This window comes from Pseudorasbora parva, chromosome 3 (genome assembly GCF_024679245.1).
Source record: "Pseudorasbora parva isolate DD20220531a chromosome 3, ASM2467924v1, whole genome shotgun sequence".
NCBI classification, from domain to species: Eukaryota; Metazoa; Chordata; class Actinopteri; order Cypriniformes; family Gobionidae; genus Pseudorasbora; species Pseudorasbora parva.
This window is the reverse complement of record NC_090174.1, coordinates 19,905,251-19,926,960: the sequence shown is the minus strand read 5'-3', so window position 1 is coordinate 19,926,960 and position 21,710 is coordinate 19,905,251. Positions and strand designations below refer to the sequence as shown.

Here is a 21,710-nt window from a genome sequence, read left to right as displayed (position 1 = left end):
CACAACAACATATTGTTTGGTTAAAAAAATATATATATACCGTGAGGGTTAGAATACATTCAATTATTTAATTAAATTAGACATAAAATGTTGTCAAATTAAACACAACGAAAGAAAAAAAGTTGTTGTTGCATCTGATAAATCCCTTTTGTATTGTGGTATAGTTAAAGATAGGCTACTCGGTATCGATTATTAGACTATTACTCGAGACTACGCGGCGTTGCTAAGGGTCACTTTGAGCACAGCTTTCATGAGCGTGACTACACTGTTGAATAGACACATCGCCGGAGGTCATCGGCGTCAAAGCAGCAAAGAACAGCACGAGGCGATGGTGCAAGACCGCACAGCTGCTCTGAGGGTTAAACGCAACAGATGAGCAGATAGACAAGACACAGCTGCATACTGACTTACAAACGCTGTTCTGGATAACCGAGAAGAATGAACACAAACGACGCGAAGGATTACCTCTCCAAACGACAGATCCCACACCTTTTTGAGGTAAGGATCATCCACAGGAAAAGCCTTGAAATGAAGGTCTAATAATAATATTGCAGTAATAACATCTGGAAAAATATGCATCTGAAATCTAATTATGTAGTATGTGCTTTCAAGGTGAGCATATGCCTTCATAATACACTTTCCAGCTCTTCTTCTCAGAGTTATTCAGAGAATATGATAAATGATTGATGTAATAGTTGTTAGTTACCTATTTTTACTATCAACCGTCTTTCCATCAAGAATCTATTGGGAAAACTGGCCTCACCAAAGCTGTACATGTGTTAACTGATAGCATGAATTAATCAAAAACTCAGTGTCTATTTAGCATGCACAATTACATGGTAAATTAGACAGGCCTACTTGAAAGTGTCTCTATGGTGATCCTCAAGTAGAGTGCTGTAATGGCAAAGAAGAGGGTCTCGAGCTTGTCAGCAAGAGGGAAGATTCTCCTCAGACAGCGTCAACAAGTGCTTGTGTGGGAGATAGGTAGTCGCATACAAAATACTGTGTCCATGGAGGATCATAGCACTCACTTCTGTCAAGCTTTCCATCTCCCAATTGATACTGCAACAAGGAAACGCAATATTGTAAGTTATCTCCATTTGTACGGCACATCTGTTCAGGCAGGGCACAATAGTGAAGGTTGTAAACATGAGTTTCAGCATCAACACTTTTGGCGGTCTCCAAGGCAACAAGCTATACTTTTATATGTGCTTGTGACTAACTATAAGGAAATGTGGGCAATTGAGAGCGAGGGGTAGAGAAGAACTGAAAGAATCCTATGTGCCCAAACACGCAGCTCCTTGAGGAATGTAAACACACAGGTTTGAGTGAATCTGCACTGTCTGCATACCTCTAGATATACATCTCTGACACTCCTCCATCTGTGACCGCATACACATGAAGATACGGCAGATAGTGCAATGAAGATTTAGAAAGGTGGAAATAGGTAACTTAATATTTAAACTATTATTTAAACTGCCGGTAACGCTTTCGATTACGGCTCGGAAAGTACTGCATAATTGAAGTGACTTTAACTTTCGGTAATTATAGTGTAACTATAAAGTAAGTACGTGTAGGTATAAGGAAACAATATGTAATATTGGGGAAATAAAGGGGTAACTATCAGAAAAAGAAAAAAATATATATACTGTAAGTATTTTTTTAATTAAGTGGTAATTATAGCTACTGTAAGTATTTTTTAATTAAGGGGTGATTATCCGTGTATGAATGTGCGGGCTGTAAATTAAAGTGGCTCTTGTTCCACTCGTTTCATGTAGTTATGGGGTAAGTACAATACAAAACACATACACAATCTGATATCACTCATAAATATTTATTTGAAAAACAACTTAATTCAAAACAGATTTATAACACATATTAGTTTTTTTTTAAATAAACTTTTCTTTTAAAATGATAACGTCAGACAGAAAGAGACCGTTTTGTCCCTTTCTTTTTCTTTTCTTTTCTTGTTCCTCTTTCCATTGATGGATGGAATTTTTTTATTATTATTATTTATTAAAAGAAAAAGTAGTACACCAAGAAATGCTGTCATAATTTAGTAATCGTTTCATATCCGATCAGCTGTTACCGGCACGTGCATGAGACGCTTCAAGCTTTCATGACGTGCACGTTTCATCTGAAACACACGCGAGAACGAATATCTCTTGTATTTTATTCTTGTTTGTTTCTAATTGCTATTTCATATATTATGTCATTGTTTGTATACTGTTGTGAGCATGAAAAAAAAAAAAACGACAGCATGTCTGGTGCGCGCACGTCACGCTTCAAGTTACGTCAAGCGTGAAATCAACCCTCGCATGTCCACAGATGACTGCTGGTCGGATGCGATACATTGTTATTTTTCTTACAAACACTTATCGTTTAACTTCAGAAGACATTGATTCATCCATTGGGATCGTATGGATTATTGTAGTTATTGCTGTATGTGCGGTTTGATGCCTTAACTCTTAGAAACCTAAATGAGTTTTAATTAGCAGAGATTATTTATTTTTCTAATAAGTAGTATTAGTATTTTTCTAATAAGTAGTATTAGTATCAAATAAGTAATTTTCTATTTGAGTAAATATCATATACATCTCGGAAGGCATGAGGGTAAAAGACGTGTAAACGGTGAGGACATTTCTGCGCGCACTGTATTTTCAGTGTAGCTAGAGACATGTGGGATCCTTCTTAAGATTCATCTGTGGCAAGGAAGAAAAAGAAGAGGAACAAGAGGAGGATGAAGCCAAGCAAGAGAAATGAATGTGTTCTAAATCAGTTTTTTTTTTTTTTACTTAATTTTTTAAATAAAGGTTTCCGAGTGATATCAGATTGTATTTGTGTTTTTATTATACTTACCCCGTAACTACATGAAACAAGAGGAGAACAAGAGCCACTTAAATTTACAGCCCGCACATCTATACTTACCCTGTAACTACATGAAACAAGAGGAGAACAAGAGCCACTTTAATTTACAGCCCGCACATCTATACTTACCCTGTAACTACATGAAACAAGAGGAGAACAAGAGCCACTTTAATTTACAGCCCGAACATCTATACTTACCCTGTAACTACATGAAACAAGAGGAGAACAAGAGCCACTTTAATTTACAGCCCACACATCTATACTTACCCTGTAACTACATGAAACAAGAGGAGAACAAGAGCCACTTTAATTTACAGCCCGCACATCTATACTTACCCTGTAACTACATGAAACACGAGGAGAACAAGAGCCACTTTAATTTACAGCACGCACATCTATACTTACCCCGTAACTACATGAAAGGAGGAGAACAAGAGCCACTTTAATTTACAGCCCACACATCTATACTTACCCTGTAACTACATGAAACAAGAGGAGAACAAGAGCCACTTTAATTTACAGCACGCACATCTATACTTACCCCGTAACTACATGAAAGGAGGAGAACAAGAGCCACTTTAATTTACAGCCCACACATCTATACTTACCCCGTAACTACATGAAACAAGAGGAGAACAAGAGCCACTTTAATTTACAGCCCGCACATCTATACTTACCCTGTAACTACATGAAACAAGAGGAGAACAAGAGCCACTTTAATTTACAGCCCGCACATCTATACTTACCCCGTAACTACATGAAACAAGAGGAGAACAAGAGCCACTTTAATTTACAGCCCGCACATCTATACTTACCCTGTAACTACATAAAACGAGGAGAACAAGAGCCACTTTAATTTACAGCCCGCACATCTATACTTACCCTGTAACTACATGAAACAAGAGGAGAACAAGAGCCACTTTAATTTACAGCCCGCACATCTATACTTACCCTGTAACTACATAAAACGAGGAGAACAAGAGCCACTTTAATTTACAGCCCGCACATCTATACTTACCCTGTAACTACATGAAACAAGAGGAGAACAAGAGCCACTTTAATTTACAGCCCACACATTTATACTCACCCTGTAACTACATGAAACAAGAGGAGAACAAGAGCCACTTTAATTTACAGCCCGCACATCTATACTTACCCCGTAACTACAAGAAACAACAGGAGAACAAGTGCCACTTTAATTTACAGCCCACACATCTATACTTACCCCGTAACTACATGAAACAAGAGGAGAACAAGTGCCACTTTAATTTACAGCCCGCACATCTATACTTACCCTGTAACTACATGAAACAAGAGGAGAACAAGAGCCACTTTAATTTACAGCCCACACATTCATACTTACACCGTAACTACATGAAACAAGAGGAGAACAAGAGCCACTTTAATTTACAGCCCACACATCTATACTTACCCCGTAACTACAAGAAACAAGAGGAGAACAAGAGCCACTTTAATTTACAGCCCGCACATCTATACTTACCCCGTTACTACAAGAAACAAGAGGAGAACAAGTGCCACTTTAATTTACAGCCCACACATCCATACTTACACCGTAACTATACATGAAACAAGAGGAGAACAAGAGCCACTTTAATTTACAGCCCGCACATCTATACTTACCCTGTAACTACAAGAAACAAGAGGAGAACAAGAGCCACTTTAATTTACAGCCCGCACATCTATACTTACCCTGTAACTACATGAAACAAGAGGAGAACAAGAGCCACTTTAATTTACAGCCCGCACATCCATACTTACCCTGTAACTACATAAAACGAGGAGAACAAGAGCCACTTTAATTTACAGCCCGCACATCTATACTTACCCTGTAACTACATGAAACAAGAGGAGAACAAGAGCCACTTTAATTTACAGCCCACACATTTATACTTACCCTGTAACTACATGAAACAAGAGGAGAACAAGAGCCACTTTAATTTACAGCCCACACATCCATACTTACACCGTAACTACATGAAACAAGAGGAGAACAAGAGCCACTTTAATTTACAGCCCACACATCTATACTTACCCCGTAACTACAAGAAACAAGAGGAGAACAAGAGCCACTTTAATTTACAGCCCGCACATCTATACTTACTCCGTAACTACAATAAACAAGAGGAGAACAAGAGCCACTTTAATTTACAGCCCACACATCTATACTTACCCCGTAACTACATGAAACAAGAGGAGAACAAGTGCCACTTTAATTTACAGCCCGCACATCTATACTTACCCTGTAACTACATGAAACAAGAGGAGAACAAGAGCCACTTTAATTCACAGCCCACACATCCATAATTACACCGTAACTACATGAAACAAGAGGAGAACAAGAGCCACTTTAATTTACAGCCCACACATCTATACTTACCCCGTAACTACAAGAAACAAGAGGAGAACAAGAGCCACTTTAATTTACAGCCCGCACATCTATACTTACCCCGTAACTACAAGAAACAAGAGGAGAACAAGTGCCACTTTAATTTACAGCCCACACATCCATACTTACACCGTAACTATACATGAAACAAGAGGAGAACAAGAGCCACTTTAATTTACAGCCCGCACATCTATACTTACCCTGTAACTACAAGAAACAAGAGGAGAACAAGAGCCACTTTAATTTACAGCCCGCACATCTATACTTACCCTGTAACTACATAAAACAAGATGAAAATAAGAGCCACTTTAATTTACAGCCCGCACATCTATACTCACCCCGTAACTATACATGAAACAAGAGGAGAACAAGAGCCACTTTAATTTACAGGCCACACATCTATACTTACCCTGTAACTACACAGATAATTACCCCTTAATTAAAAAATACTTACAGTATAGATAATTTGTTAATTTTCCTGATAGTTACCCCTTCATTCCCTCAATAGTACATATTCTTCTCATATACTTACTTTATAGTTACACTATAATTACCGAAAGTTATGCTGTAAATTCACTTTAATTATGCAGTACTTTCCGGGCCATAATTTAAAGAGTTACCAAACTGTCATCAGAGGAAAGTTGCTGACATTATTCTTTTGAAATGTTATTTACCAATAGTAAAAAAAAAAAAAAAAAAAAAAAAAAAATATATATATATATATATATATATATATATATATATATATATATATATATATATATATATATATATATATATATATATATATATATATATACCTTAAAGGTACATATTAGTACCTTTTCAGTTTTGTGCCTCAGGGTACTGCCCCAGTGACAGTAATATACCTTTTTTTCTGACAGTGTACAGTGTACTGATTAACAGTTTAATCAAAATGCATTAATAAATTTTATTAAATATTCTCAACTTAATTCTGAAGAAATACAAAACTGATACATCTACAAGACTGTCACAAAACTTCACATGAGGCCTATCATGATGAGGTTATGATTTTACCTTTGAAACCAGTGGCGAAACTAAACAGCTGTTTGCTGTTAGCTTTGTATTTATTTATTTATTTTTTTGTATTTTGCAAATTAGTTTTACATTGTTTTCCCACAATATTCTACTTTCCCCCTTGGGCTCCATAATGCTGTTATATGTGGACAAGCATTTGTCTTTTAATTTAGAATCCTAGCTATATATAAGGTCCATGATTCTGCACAAGAAGTGACAAAAACAGCAGAAAAAAGAGCAATCCCCCTGCAAATGGCCAGTAATCTGCTGAATCCTTGGTGCATCTGGGGGTGGACCGACTGAAGTATACTGCAGATGGCGAGCAGCATCACATGCCCTCTCCAACAGACAGATTCAAACTTAACCGGAAAAAAAAGGCACACAGTTGTCATTGGCCAGATTCCTGGATAACGGTCAGATTAATCAATCTCACTCAAGGAAACAGAGAGACAGCAAATAGTGTTGCAAGTATAAAAATAAAAAAAGCTTTACTTTTGAAAGCTCACAAATGTGTCTATTTTTATTTGAAAACTGTTCAAATGAATGAATTGGTCAAATGGTGTTTTCATATATGCTTACAACCAGGGTTAGATGCTTCTTAAATGTGTGTGTGTGTGTGTGTGTGTGTGTGTGTGTGTGTGTGTGTGTGTGTGTGTGTGTGTGTGTGTGTGTGTGTGTGTGTGTGTGTGTGTGTGTGTGTGTACAGGTTTGGCTATACTTGTGACTTACAGTTAAATTCACATGACTAATAATGACCCTTTTACATTTGACCAAATCCTTGACCTTTCTATTATGCCTAAATGCCAGCTGTGCACACAACTGTGGCATTTTCTGTATCTGACCATTTTCTGTACCTTCACTGTATTACATTGATAAGCAGTCTGCTAGTTAATCCTCTGTCCACTACTTGCAAACACTGCCATAATTGCATACAAGTTACAACATTTGTCTATACAGACTTTTATTTAACAGCATAGATACGTCAAGCTGTTGACTGCAGTTAGGCAATACAGCATTTGTGACATGGGACAATGTGAATTTAAAATGTTTGACTAATATAAACTTCTCACCTGCATGATGGCTCATTGGTTAATACTGTAACCTCAAATTGATGTTCCCAAATATTTGAATGTGTTTTGCACACGTTGCATGTTGGGATACATTCCAATACTTTCAGATCTTTTTTCTCTCACACAATCCCTCACACAATTGTAGGGGTAAATTCAAGTTTGATTCAAGATTGAGAGACTTTGTTCCATTGAGATGATGGGGAAATGTGTCCCATTCAACCTGATTTCACCCCTAGCCTACATAACAAATGCACATTCTGATCAGATCAAATAAAACCAATACTTTTTAGATGCATGGTTGTATGCCAGTTTATGGGTGGTTTTGGGGGAGTTCAAGCTTGTAAAATGTGTGCATCTCTATTCATTAATTTAACTGGTGTTTGGGCAGGGGCCGGAGAATTTCATCATGGAGAACAGTGCAGCTTAGTTTGTTTGTAATGCTCTTTCTCCATATGAACACTGCATTAGTCCTTAAAGTGTTAGTTCACCCAAAAATGAAAATTATGCTGTCATTTACTCACCCTCGTGTTGTTCTTCGGAACACACATTAAGATTTGTTTAAATAAAATGTAATCTAGTTCTGTCCCCTCCATAGATAGATACACAACTACCACTTTGATGCTTTAAACATTTCATAAAGAGATCTTAGAACTAATCTATATAAATTGAGTGCTTTAGTCCATATTTTCTGAAGAGACACCTCTCTATGAACTTTTTGAAGCGTCAAGTGGTAGGAGCGTAGACATCAATGGAGGAATAGAAATCATTTTATTAAAAAAAAATCTTCATGTGTGTTCCGAAGTTGAATGAAAGTCGTATTGGTTTGGAACAACATGAGGGTGAGTAATTAATTAATGACTGAATTAAAATTGTTGGGTATCCTACCCCTTTAAATATGTTGTGGTCTATTATTAAACTGATACCTTTAGCAAATGCAGCCTTTTTTGTTTCTGTTCGGACACTGTTCCTTTATTCAGCGGTTGAATGTCTTTAGCTGTTTGATACCCGTGAGGATTGAGATGTAAATTCTCAAGCAGTTTTATTTGCATCAAAAGAAGCAAACAGCTGATTATTTAGAGCTCAGATTTTCCATTCCCTGTCCCTCTGAATGGCCCAGAGTATGAACTGCTAACACGTGTGGGATGAATAGAACAACGATTTGCAATTATTATTTTCTCCCCCTAGATTGCTATTCATTTTTTCCATCTCTGTCTTACCATTTCGAAATCGTTTAGCTGTGTTTGGCCAATAAACAAAAAATGTAATGTTCTTCTCTGCTGTGAGATAAAAAGGCAAGGAAAGACAACTGAGATTGATATCTCAAAGGCCTCAATTATCAGTGATACTGTATAAAATGTTGACATGATGAAATTAATTTACACAAAAAAAGATGAAAATCTGAAATTGTACACTTTACAATAAATATATATTTATATTTGTGAAACACACATGTAAGCATTTCATATAACAAAAATTATTTGAACTCTGTGTGTATCTCACAGAGCATGTTAACAGGACTGATGTACCACAGGCCCGAGGACCCTTTGGTATTCTTGGAGAGCTGCCTGCAGAAAACACGAGACCTTGGCGGTCCTGAATGTGTGGCCTGGGACACTTTCATTACACCTGATCGAAAACCTCTACCACCAATCACCCCGGCACAGGGGAAGAAAGCCCCCTGCAAACTTGGTAATTTTGCAAATTTGACGGCACGTTTTCTTAGAAATAAAATAGTTGTGTACACGATGGATATATTTTCAAATGATGTTTGCATTTTAGTTTAATCAGCTTTTTAGCAGTTATTTCATTTTACTGAAATTATACATTGAACAATACATATTTTTGTAATAGTTTTATGCTTAAAAAAGCATTATATCTGAAAATTACTGATTGTACTTTTTTGTTGTTGGCCTCTAAATCACAAAAATAATCACATCATCTATCACTAAGCCAGCCGTTAGAGGATAGTTCACCCGCAATTGTTTTCTATTAATTACTCACCCTCATGTCGTTCCAAACCACTATGCATGACTTTTGTGATATTTTTTATGAAATCTGAGAATGTGCTGTACTCTTCATTGACAGCTACACAACTGAAACTTTGACGCTTCAAAAAGTTCATAAAGAGATCATAAAGCTCACCATATGAATTGTGCGGTTTAATCAATTTTTTTTAAGCGGCCTGATTGCTTTATATGATGAACAGACTAAATTTAGGTTTTTATTCACATTTAAACATTGATCAATGGACATAAACAAGCTCAACTGAACCTGCTTGGTGTGTGAGAACAAACCTCATTGGTTCTTGCGGAAGCTCAAACATGCTACGTAACATGAGAACAGCTACGGACATCACGCAGATGCCTCTGGGCGCAATTGGATAGACCTAAAACCAATCAGAGCGATGAAGGAGATGACGATTGCAGAGCAGGAGAAACATCTGAGACTCTGACAGCAATTCTCTATTTGTGATTTTGAGGAAGATGTTGCAATGGCTTCTGACGACTTTTGCCGATGTTGTAAAATAAATATGATAATAGCTTATAATAGTGTCCACCACCACTCCATCAACATTTTTGCAAAATTTGGATACCCTAATAGCATCTCAGACTGACTCATCTCGGATTGACGGTCGAACAGAAAACATCAAGCTCTGATCGCATTTGCCCCAGTTGTGAGGCATTTGTATTGCGATTAGAACGCGATTTGCAATATTTTGAAAATAAAATTATATTGATGAGTCTTTGAAAAATTGTGTCTCACAAACTTTATTCAAATTCAGTCATTTCAGATGTGTTAGAACATTTTCAGACTTGAGCATACGCTAGTTATTTATTTACAATTTTTACATAATTACCAGATCTAGTGTGAGGAAATAAGCACAGAAAGGCCCGATCCAGAGCTGCTGTGGTGTTAGCACATTATTACACTCCCCATCCTCCTCGTCAAAGTAGCCGGTGTAACATTCATCCACATCTGGTAGCCGAGTGTTGTTATTTGCTTGGGTTGTTATTTATGAACAGATGCGATAGCTGATTCGAACGAGTGATGTTCCACGGCAGCATCCATCTTTGTAATGTACAAAATCTGCTTCCTTCACCGTCACTGTGCTGTCGTCATCGTGTAAAGCCCGACCCAACGTTTCTGATTGGTGCCGCCATTTCGACGGATTTAGAAATGGGTTTGAATAGAGCAAATCTAAATTTGCCGGAAGTTTTCTGGGTTTTCCCAGGCTATAACACGAACAAACCTCATTGGTTCTTTTAGAAGCTAAAACGTGCTGTGAAACACAAGAACAAACATTATTTGTTCTAATGGAAGCTCAAACGGGCTACATAACAAGAGAACAATCCTCATTGGTTCTTGTGGAAACCCAAATGTGCCATGTAACACAAGAATGAACCTCATTGGTCCTTGCTGAAGCACACAATAACAAACCTCTTTGGTTCTTGTGGAAGCTCAAATGTGCTGTGTAACATGAGAACAATCCTCATTGGTTCTTTTGAAAGCTCAAACATGCTGCGTAAAATGAGAACAAACCTCATTGGTTAATACAGAAGCTCAAATGTGCTGTGAACACGAGAACAAACCCTACTGGATCTTGTGGAAGCTCAAACATGCTGTGTAACACGAGAAAAAACCTTATTGGTTCGTGCAGAAGCACAAACGTGCTGCGTAACAAGAGAACAAACCTCATTGGTTCTCGTGGAAGCTCAAATGTGTTGTACAAAAAGAGAACAAACCTCATTGGTTCTCATGGAAGCTGAAACGTGCTGTGTAACAAGAGAACAAACTTCAGTGGTTCTTTCAGAAGCTTAAACGTGCTGTGTAACACAAGAAAAAACCTTATTGGTTCTTGTGGAAGCTCAGACTTGCTGTGTAACACGAGAACAAATCTTATTGGTTCTTGCAGAAGCATAAAGGTTTAGTTCACCCAAAAATGAAATTGATGTCATTAATGACACACCCTGATGTCGCTTCACACACGTAAGACCTCCGTTCATCTTCAGAACACAGTTTAAGATATTTTAGTCCCCAGAGCATTTGCAGTCTATGCACACTGTACTGTCCATGTCCAGAAAGCTAATAAAAACATCATCAAAGTAGTCCATATGTGACATCAGTTGCTTGATTAGAATCTCTTGAAGCATCGAAAATACATTTTGGTCCAAACACACAAAAAAATACCATCAGTCTTCTCTTCCGCTTTTGTTTTCAAACCTCAAATTAAGATTCAGATCTGAATCATTGATCGATTCACTGATTCATGACCGTTTTAATCTTTATTTAAGGTTTGAAAACAAAAGCAGAAGAGAAGACAATGCTGAATAATGTCGTGGTTTTTGTTATTTTTGGACCAAAATGTATTTTCGATGGTTCAAGAGATTCTAATCAACCAACTGATGTCACATATGGACTACTTTGATGATGTTTTTATTTCCTTTCTGGACATGGACAGTACAGTGTGCATAGACTGCATATGCTCTGGGACTAAAATATAAAATATCTTAAACTGTGTTCTGAAGATGAATGGAGATCTTGCGGGTGTGGAACGACATTAGGGTGAGTTATTAATGACATACATTTAATTTTTTGGGTGAACTAATCCTTTAAACGTGCTGTGTAACACAAGAACAAACCTCATTGGTTCATGCAGAAGCTCAAACGTGCTGCGTAACAAGAGAACAAGCCTCATTGGTTCTTTCAGAAGCTTAAACGTGCTGTGTACCACAAGAAAAAAACCTTATTGGTTCTTGCAGAAGCTCAAATGTGCTGTGTAACACAAGGACAAACCTTATTGGTTCTTGTAGAAGCCCAAACGTGCTGTATAACAAGAGAACAAACCTTGTTGGTTCTTTGTGGAAGCCCAAACGTGCTGTATAACAAGAGAACAAACCTTATTGGTTCTTTGAGAAGCTTAAACGTGCTGCGTAACAAGAGAACAAACCTCATTGTTTCTTCTGGAAGCTGAAATGTGCTGTGTAACACAAGAACAAACCTCATTGGTCCTTGCAGGAGCTCAAACGTGCTTTGTAAAAAGAGAACAATCCTCATTTGTTCGTGTGGAAGCTCAAACATGCTGTGTAACATGAGAACAAACCTTTTTTGGTTCTCGTGGAAGCTTAAACGTGCTGTGTAACATGAGAACAAACCACATTGGTTCTTGCGCTTAGTTTGAAAACCAATTAGGCTCAGTGGTTCATATAGGTTGTCTACAAACCAGAGGGTTGGTGGTTTGATCCCTGGTTCGACCTGACCAAGTGTCAAGGTGTCCATGAGCAAGACACCTAACCCCGGCTGCTCCTGACGAGCTGGATGGTGCCTTACATGGCTGACATTGCTGTCACTGGGTGAATGTGAGGCGATATGTAAAGCGCTTTGGATGGCCATAGGGTCTGTTGAAAGCACTATATAAATGCAGGCCATTTACCATTTAAATGTAATACGAGAACAAACCTCATTGGTTCTTGTGGAAGCTCAAACGTGCTGCATAACAAGAGAACAAACCTCATTGGTTCTTGTGGAAGCTTAAGCTGCGTAACACCAGAACAAACCTTATTTGTTCTTGCATAACCTTAAACGTGCTGTATAACATGAGAACAAACCTCATTGGTTCTGGATGAACATCATTGTTTCTCGCACAAAAAAAGGTGATCATGGTTAAGCTTGTGTTTACCACAGCGGATGTTTTAGTTGATGAATGTTTATATATGAATAAAAGGCTAATATTAATCTGGTTATCATATAAAGAGATTGTGTCTCTTCAGAAAATTTGGAATCAACCACTCATTTGGATTAGTTTTATGATCTCTTCATTAACATTTTGTCAGAGTAGTAGTTGTCCCCGTTGGTTGCAATAATGAATGCAAGTTCTAAGTGCAGCAGTTTTTACTTTTAATTTACAAAGAACTTCAGAAAACAAGACACACAAGCAGAGAAACCACCCATAGCGTAACATTGAACTGACAATGAACAGACTGTCACACTGGAATAACAAACAAGAGGGGCTAATTAACTAAACACACCTGAACATAACTAAACCAATCAGTAACCATGGAGATATACAGACTACCTTCTGAAAGTCTAAAAACATATTAGCTGTGTCTCATTTCATTAAATTTCGAAGGCTGCACCCTACGGAGGACACGTCCTGTGTAGGATGCAGTATACGAAGTGTCCTCAATCAGAATTAAACGAGACGTCCTTTGTAGGACACACAGGCAGGAAGTGTCACGTTGCTATGCCAACAAATCAGCCTCGTTGAGCTCTCACGCCAGTAATATGAATGAAAATTATTTATAACTTGAAAATTACTATGAAATGTTTCTTGTCTTGACAGCAATGTACTGTTCTAAGCGTTTAAAAAGCACTAAAGCGTTGTAATCCTGTTAACCACAATCATATGTTTGAGGTAATAGAGCTTAAAATTAAAAACAAGCTTGAACTTACATTTTAAACACCACACCTACGCTCGCATGCATATCTGGCAGTGGTGCCGTTTTTTCATATAATATAAAATATGACAGTTGTTAACGGCGACGCAAAGAATTATGGGTTATCTCCAGCCGTGAAGGCTACACCTCATGCACACTCCGAATTCCTGTGAAAGAAGGACGCATTCGAAGGTCGCATTTGGAGAGTCCTACTCACTTTTTTAAATGAGACGGCCTTATGACGTATGCACCCTTCAAATGCGACCTCCGGAGGACGCAGCCTTCTGAAATGAGACACAGCTATTGTGTGGCCTCTTATCAAATGAGTGAATTAAAGGCTAATTCATAGTGGACATCAACGATGACAGTCACCAGATTACAGTAGGTCATTCCAGGACCCGAAAATAAGAAGAAGAGAAAATGAGAGGTGACAGACTCCGAAAGGAGTAACACTGATCCGACAAAACCCGACAAAGTGTCTACTGCCGTCTGTCTGTGCGGTGTGAATTAGCCTTAAGAATGATTACATTAACCGATTAATGTAATCTGTTTTATTCCACAGATGGTGGTCCTGGTCCTGGCGCCGGGCCCTATCGTCGATATGATAGACTGCCACCAATTCAAGCCCAGTTCTCCATAGAAAGTGACTCAGATATGACAGAGTCCTCAGGGCTCATACAGGAGTATGACGTCTTTGACCCATCTAAACCACGGCCTCACATCATATTCATCATAGGTGAGTGGTCATCACTGTCAGCTGGTCATTTTCAGTCATCTTTTTTCTGAATTCTACTTTTTCTAAAACTCTTTAAGCTGTATTAAATAAAATTCAGTATACCTATAATATAATTTTCCATGATGCAAAGAGGTATTTGCTATAATATTTTCCAGGTGGACCTGGCAGTGGGAAGGGCACTCAGACAGCTAAACTTGCACAACGCTATGATTTCGAGCATGTGTCCGTGGGGGAAATTTTAAGAAACCAGTTACTGCATCATGCTCCCAGTGACAAGAAATGGGAGCTGATTGCTCAGATCATTGCCAATGGAGAACTGGCACCTCAGGTTTGGAACTTTGATGTTAATTTTTGCAGTATTTACACCTGCTCGATTGTCAATGTTGATTTTTACATAAACTTCCATTCAAAAAATGAGGGTCAAAAAAAAAAAAAAAAACTTTTACTCAGCAAAGTGAGAGAAAGGTATTTATAATGTTACAAAATATATCTATTTCAAATAAATGCATCACAATTTCCTTTAAAAAAAATGTATGCAGCACAAAGGTTTTCAACATTAAAATTAGTAATAAATGTTTCTTTCTTCACCAAATCAGCATATTAGAATAATTTCTGAAGAATCCTGTTTCACTGATGGCTGCTGAACATTCAGCTTTGCCATCACATGAATATATTACATGATAAAATATATTTAAATATAAAGTTTATTTTTAAATTGTAATAATATTTCACAATATTACTGTTTTGCTGATCAAAAAACATCTCAAACTTTTGGAGAGAGTACCAGTTACTATATTACATCAAGAAGGTCACCTTCGTTTTGTTCTGACGTGATATCCTTTAGGAGACAACTATTGAAGAGCTGAAACAACAGTTTATCAAGAAGCAGGATGCTAAGGGATTCATTGTGGATGGATTCCCCAGAGAGATCTCCCAGGCCTTCACCTTTGAGGAGCAGGTCAGATATTCCTTCTGATGGTCTACAATAGAGGGACATGGGACATGACTTTCAGCTGTCCCAGACGAATGATAGCCTTTGTGAAACAATCGTGGTGATTTCTGTGATTGTGGCTCTTAATCGGTGTTGTATGAGATAATGAGAGAGGTTCGAAGATGGCTGTTGTCACAGTCTTGAGACCAAAGATACCCTACAATAATTTTCCGACAGTGTCAGAAATTCAGCATGAACATCGCACAGTGTGTTTGCCAAAATGCGACGTGAAATAAACATGTCATGACGCTAAAACTTAAAGGGGTCATATACTGTAATGCCATTTTTGTACAAGTTAATATGATTCTTTAGTGTCTAAATTAAAAGTTTGTAATATGTTTTAATAAAAAAATCTCCTTAGTATTGTAAGAAAACATTAATTTGACCTGGTCAAAAACAGCTCTGTTTTCAGCAAGTCATATCAGTGCATATGACTTTAAATGATAATGAGCTTTGCTCACCCCGCCCCTCTGTTCTTTTGGTCATTTTGACACACACATATGGAGAGTTGCTTTGACAACAGTTGCGGTATACAGGTCCTTCTCAAAAAATTAGCATATATAATAAAAGTTCATTATTTTCCATAATGTAATGATAAAAATTTAACTTGCATATATTTTAGATTCATTGCACACCAACTTAAATATTTCAGGTCTATTATTGTTTTAATACTGATGATTTTGGCATACAGCTCATGAAAACCCAAAATCTCATAAAAATTGCATATTTCATCCGACCAATAAAAGAAAAGTGTTTTTAATACAAAAAAAGTCAACCTTCAAATAATTATGTTCAGTTATGCACTCAATACTTGGTCGGGAATCCTTTTGCAGAAATGACTGCTTCAATGCGGCGTGGCATGGAGGCGATCAGCCTGTGGCACTGCTGAGGTGTTATGGAGGCCCAGGATGCTTCGATAGCGGCCTTAAACTCATCCAGAGTGTTGGGTCTTGCGTCTCTCAACTTTCTCTTCACAATATCCCACAGATTCTCTATGGGGTTCAGGTCAGGAGAGTTGGCTGGCCAATTGAGCACAGTAATACCATGGGCAGTAAACCATTTACCAGTGGTTTTGGCACTGAGAGCAGGTGCCAGGTCGTGCTGAAAAACCAAATCTTCATCTCCATAAAGCTTTTCAGCAGATGGAAGCATGAAGTGCTCCAAAATCTCCTGATATCTAGCTGCATTGGACCCTGCCCTTGATAAAACACAGTGGACCAACACCAGCAGCTGACATGGCACCCCAGCTCATCACTGACTGTGGGTACTTGACACTGGACTTCAGGCATTTTGGCATTTCCTTCTGCCCAGTCTTCCTCCAGACTATGGCACCTTGATTTCCAAATGACATGCAAAATATGCTTTCATCCGAAAAAAGTACTTTGGACCACTGAGCAACAGTCCAGTGCTGCTTCTCTGTAGCCCAAAAGTGGCTTGACCTGTGGAATGCAGCACCTGTAGCCCATTTCCTGCACACGCCTGTGCACGGTGGCTCTTGATGTTTCTACTCCAGACTCAGTCCACTGCTTCCGCAGGTCCCCCAAGGTCTAGAATCGGTCCTTCTCCACAATCTTCCTCAGGGTCCGGTCACCTCTTCTCGTTGTGCAGCGTTTTTTACCACACTTTTTCCTTCCCACAGACTTCCCACTGAGGTGCCTTGATACAGCACTCTGGGAACAGCCTATTCGTTCAGAAATTTCTTTCTGTGTCTTACCCTCTCGCTTGAGGGTGTCAATGATGGCCTTCTGGACACGGTCGGGTCGACAGTCTTACCCATGACTGCGATTTTGAGTAATGAACTAGGCTGGGAGTTTTTAAAAGCCTCAGGAATCTTTTGCAGGTGTTTAGAGTTAATTAGTTGATTCAGATGATTAGGTTAATAGCTCGTTTAGAGAAACTTTTCATGATATGCTAATTTTTTGATATAGGAATTTTGGGTTTTCATGAGCTGTTTGCCAAAATCATCTATATCAAAACAATAAAAGACCTGAAATATTTCAGTTGGTGTGCAATGAATCTAAAATATATGAAAGTTTAATTTTTATCAGTGCATTATGGAAATAATGAACTTTTATCGCATATGCTAATTTTTTGAGAAGGACCTGCATTTTGGAGAAAGAACAGCAACAGGAGTCTCTGAGGACACATCATATCAATTTGAACCCGCAACAAGATGACGGCCTGCGAGCTGGATTTTTCTGAATGGTTGGTTAACGTAATGTCACTTTGATCTTTGTATTGGCAGGGTAACATTAACGTAGTAAGATATGATGTTACAGCTAATGATCATGAAAAATGTTTTATCATAAATGCAGGCTTGTCAGTGATGCATAACGTTATCTATGCAGTGTTAGGTACAAATGTCAGGGCTAAAGCATTGACATTAGGTCACCACAGCAATGTTTCAACAGACACCATTATAAACCATCTACAAAAGTAAGCCTAGTGTAACTTTATCACCATCGTACACAGGTGGTAACAACACAATAACCATAACACGTTGTTCATTATAAACATGGGATTATGAATTATATTGAGAATGTCATACATAGAAAGCATGCCGTAAATTAACTTGCCCTGTAAACTTTAGCCGCATTCATCGTGAAGCATGCAAGCGTTTCCAACTAAACTCACTTCTTCTGGAGGGGCAGCAGGAACACAAATAGCTGGTACCAATCTTTTTTTCAGGGGCAGCTTCTTAATAAAACCTGCCTTTTACTGACCCTCGGTTATACCGCAGTCTGGTGAGAAATGATTTGCGTGGCACAAACATGAAAGCATTGCCGGGGGGGAATATTCCCATTGAAAACAAAACTCAGCCACTGCATCTTCAGCAGTTCAGATTTTGGATCATCAAAATGACTGCTATGTTCGTTATTACATTATAACAGTCATGGGAGGTGCGTCTGACTGAACAACTTGAATTGAAACAGGGCAAAACATATAAGGAGATTTAAAAAAATGCAGGATGGATTTGTATCATTATAGGATGGTTGTGTACAGGCACTGCCAACTAGCCTAGAAATCTAGACGCACCCTAGCGGCAGCAAATCTAATCTGCCGTGAGTATTGTCTAGCAACTCTCAATACCTTCTGAGCTGTTAAAACTTAAATCTGGTCAGGCCAATTACATTGTGTATAGAGTCGGTAGGCAGGGCTTAACATAATGACGGCAGAGTTGCGCTTGCGTGCTACTAGTAAACAAAGAAGCTGGCGAACGGCGGTCTTTCGAATCAGCTTTGACCGCGACTGTAGAAGACTTGGAATTAAGCTTTTCTCTGAGAAAAGAACAAAGAACGGCACTGAAGTCATTCTTATAAATGGAGGATGTGTTCGGGGTTTTGCCGACCGGATAAGGCGAAAGTTTAATCTATCAACTAGCTCCGCTTCACATTCGTTGCTCTGGTTGGTTGTAGCGCTATCCAATTGCTTGCAGAGGGAGTTTGACAGCCGTTTATTCCCGCCCCTCGGATTGAGCCCTGTCAATGGTGAGTTTCCAGACCAAACATCTTGATGTGTGTCTGGCTTGTCTGGCTAACTCCCAACACACATTTCCGTACAATCAACTTTTAAAATTGCATGTACCATATATGACCCCTTTAAGGCATCATTATGATGTTTTATTATTCAATAGAAACGTGCATCATAGCCATACGAGTCAGTTGTCGTCTTTGTACAGTCACATACATTTAATAGATCTAGTGTGATTTGTAATGATTGTATTGCTAAAATTGTGCAGTGTATCCTAGGCTGAAGAGCCACTGTCCTGCAGAGTTTTGCTCCAACTTGTCTCAATACATCGGCCTGAATGTTTCTAATGAGACCTTGATTGGCTGGTTCAGGTGTGTGTTTCATTAGGGTTGGAGCTAAACTCTGCAGGACAGTGGCCCCCCCAGGAGCAGGATTGGACAGCCCTTTTCTATACAGTAAATAATCTACAAAATGCATGCCTAAAGGTCCATCCACACCAGCTGACGATATTGTTCTGTTTATTCTATGTGTCAATGTTTTTATCAGTCATCAGCTGGATAAAATCGTTCTCAAAGGGGTTCTAACTCTATACTTTCTTTGTATCGTTATCATTAAAGCAGGGGTGTGAACTCTGCTATTCTTTAATATTGAGAAATATTTTTAGAACTATATCTTTATTGGTATCATCCTTGTGTGAATTGGCTTTTAGTATGTTTTGGCAATGATGTACAGTAAATGACACTTATGGTTCCTCAGATTGGCTCTCCTGACTTGGTGATCTTGCTTGCCTGCTCTAATAAGCAACTCCGACAACGTTTAGAGAAAAGAGCGTCCCAGCAGGGCCGTCCCGACGACAATACTCACGCGATTGAGAAGAGACTAGATACTTTCAAACTCAATATCACACTCATAGCCAAGTACTACCAGGAGAGAGGACTTATTGTAAGGGTAAGATGGTGTTTATTGCTTATTTTTGTTAAATGTTGAATTCAGTTGTTTTTGACAGCACATGCTGTTATGATCACAGCAGCTGGTATGATAATAATAATAATAATAATAATATTGATAAACTCCAGTTTTATGCTGTGAAACAATTCTGTCTCCTTCTGCTTGGTCAGGTCGATGCGGATCGAGAAGAAGACGATATTTTCACAGATATTTGTGTCATTGTAGAGGAAAGATTGTTCCATTGTGACACAAATGCAGTAGGTTTTGAATAAAAGTTACAATATATTCTATAATTTGTGTTATTTTTTTTATTTTTTTTTGCTTCATACTTAATAAAAGTTATTTTCTCCTTACAGAGCAGTACTGAGGATCTTTAGAGGGACGTCTACACATCCAAACCCCCAGCTGCACCCATTAAGTCCTAAATGTAATTTTTAAACCAGCCCATCCAAATGTTCCTTTTTCACTATTTTTCATTAATAAAATCCGAGGGTCAAAGTCGAGGATCAGTGAAAAGGGACACTTACGCTTCTTATGTTCCCTCTATTTGTATTTCACTGTGAATTTTCTCTGTACAACTTTAATAAGAATGCTAGAGCAGAACCTTTTATTTTTATTTTTACTTAGAATTGTAATGTTGTTTTGACCTGATATTTTTAATGTATATTTAAAGGTCATGCCAGAAATAATGTGAGTAGTAAAAAATGCACCAAAATATAATACAAAATCAATGTCAAATACAACAATATCAACTGTTTTAAACATATTACCTCACCTATTCCTAAAACAAACATTAAAATAGATTAAATGTCTACTGATTAATACATTGTTTCTGCTGTGAGTTCTATCTTACTACACAGTATATGAACACATTGGACAGAGAGAAAAAAAAGAAAGAAGAGATGCTACAGATGTGTCCTCAGGCTGTGTTCTCATTAATAGATGTTCAATCCAGCTGTGCCACTTTCTCACAGTGGGACCTAAGACTTTCTAACCTTGCTGACAGACGTTGACCAAGGGCCAAAACGCTGTTACTTTAAATACTGAAGAGTATAAAATTGAAAGATGAGGCAGTGGAATAACAAGTACTAGACTTAAGTATCATTTAATAGCAATAATATCGCTACACTCACTTTGCTTTGTAGATGGACATTTTCTGGCCAAATAAAAATAAATAAAATTAGCCACTAGATGGCACACTTATATTCTTTAAAAATCATTTGTTTAATATTCTCACTGGTTAGAAAGTTTATTGATTCATAGCAATTTACAATAAGGACCCTCTCATTCCATTTTAACAAATTACTCTTATGAATTTTCAAGTTTTGTAAAAATAAAGAAAAAAGTCTATGTTTGGAAAAACGAGCTATGAGTACGATTTAAAATAGACTAAATAACATTTACCATAAAAAGAAAATGGTAGCCTATCTTTATTTTGTGCTAAGTGCGCTTAAAATACTGTGTTATAAACAGCACCACTGTGACAGAGTGATGGTATGTGCTGGCTCTCAGAATAGATCCACGCTTATCACCTGCCTGGCAAAAACTTGCAGTTCTTAGCGGCACGAGTTGGAGACTCCTCCATGCTTGTGTAAAATACAGCTTCAGGTTTGAAGTGTACAAACTTCTTTAAATACTGCATCATATGAGATAAATGTTTTCTGAATGTTGTTCAGAATATCTCTTTCTTCATGTTACTTCATGTTATCTTCCTTAATAACATATTTAGTTTGGACACTGAAGAGCC

General features: G+C 37.9%; 1 protein-coding gene across 1 annotated transcript; it reads left to right on the top strand.

Moving 5' to 3' along the window:
- Positions 1-228: 228 nt before the first annotated feature.
- On the top strand, positions 229-20,787 carry ak5l (adenylate kinase 5, like). The gene is made up of 8 exons (XM_067440008.1): positions 229-498; positions 8,886-9,072; positions 14,380-14,553; positions 14,709-14,881; positions 15,398-15,511; positions 19,772-19,963; positions 20,134-20,220; positions 20,320-20,787. The coding sequence occupies exons 1-8, from the start codon at positions 439-441 to the stop codon at positions 20,338-20,340; spliced, it is 1,008 nt and encodes a 335-aa protein (XP_067296109.1). The 5' UTR covers positions 229-438; the 3' UTR covers positions 20,341-20,787.
- Positions 20,788-21,710: the final 923 nt, after the last annotated feature.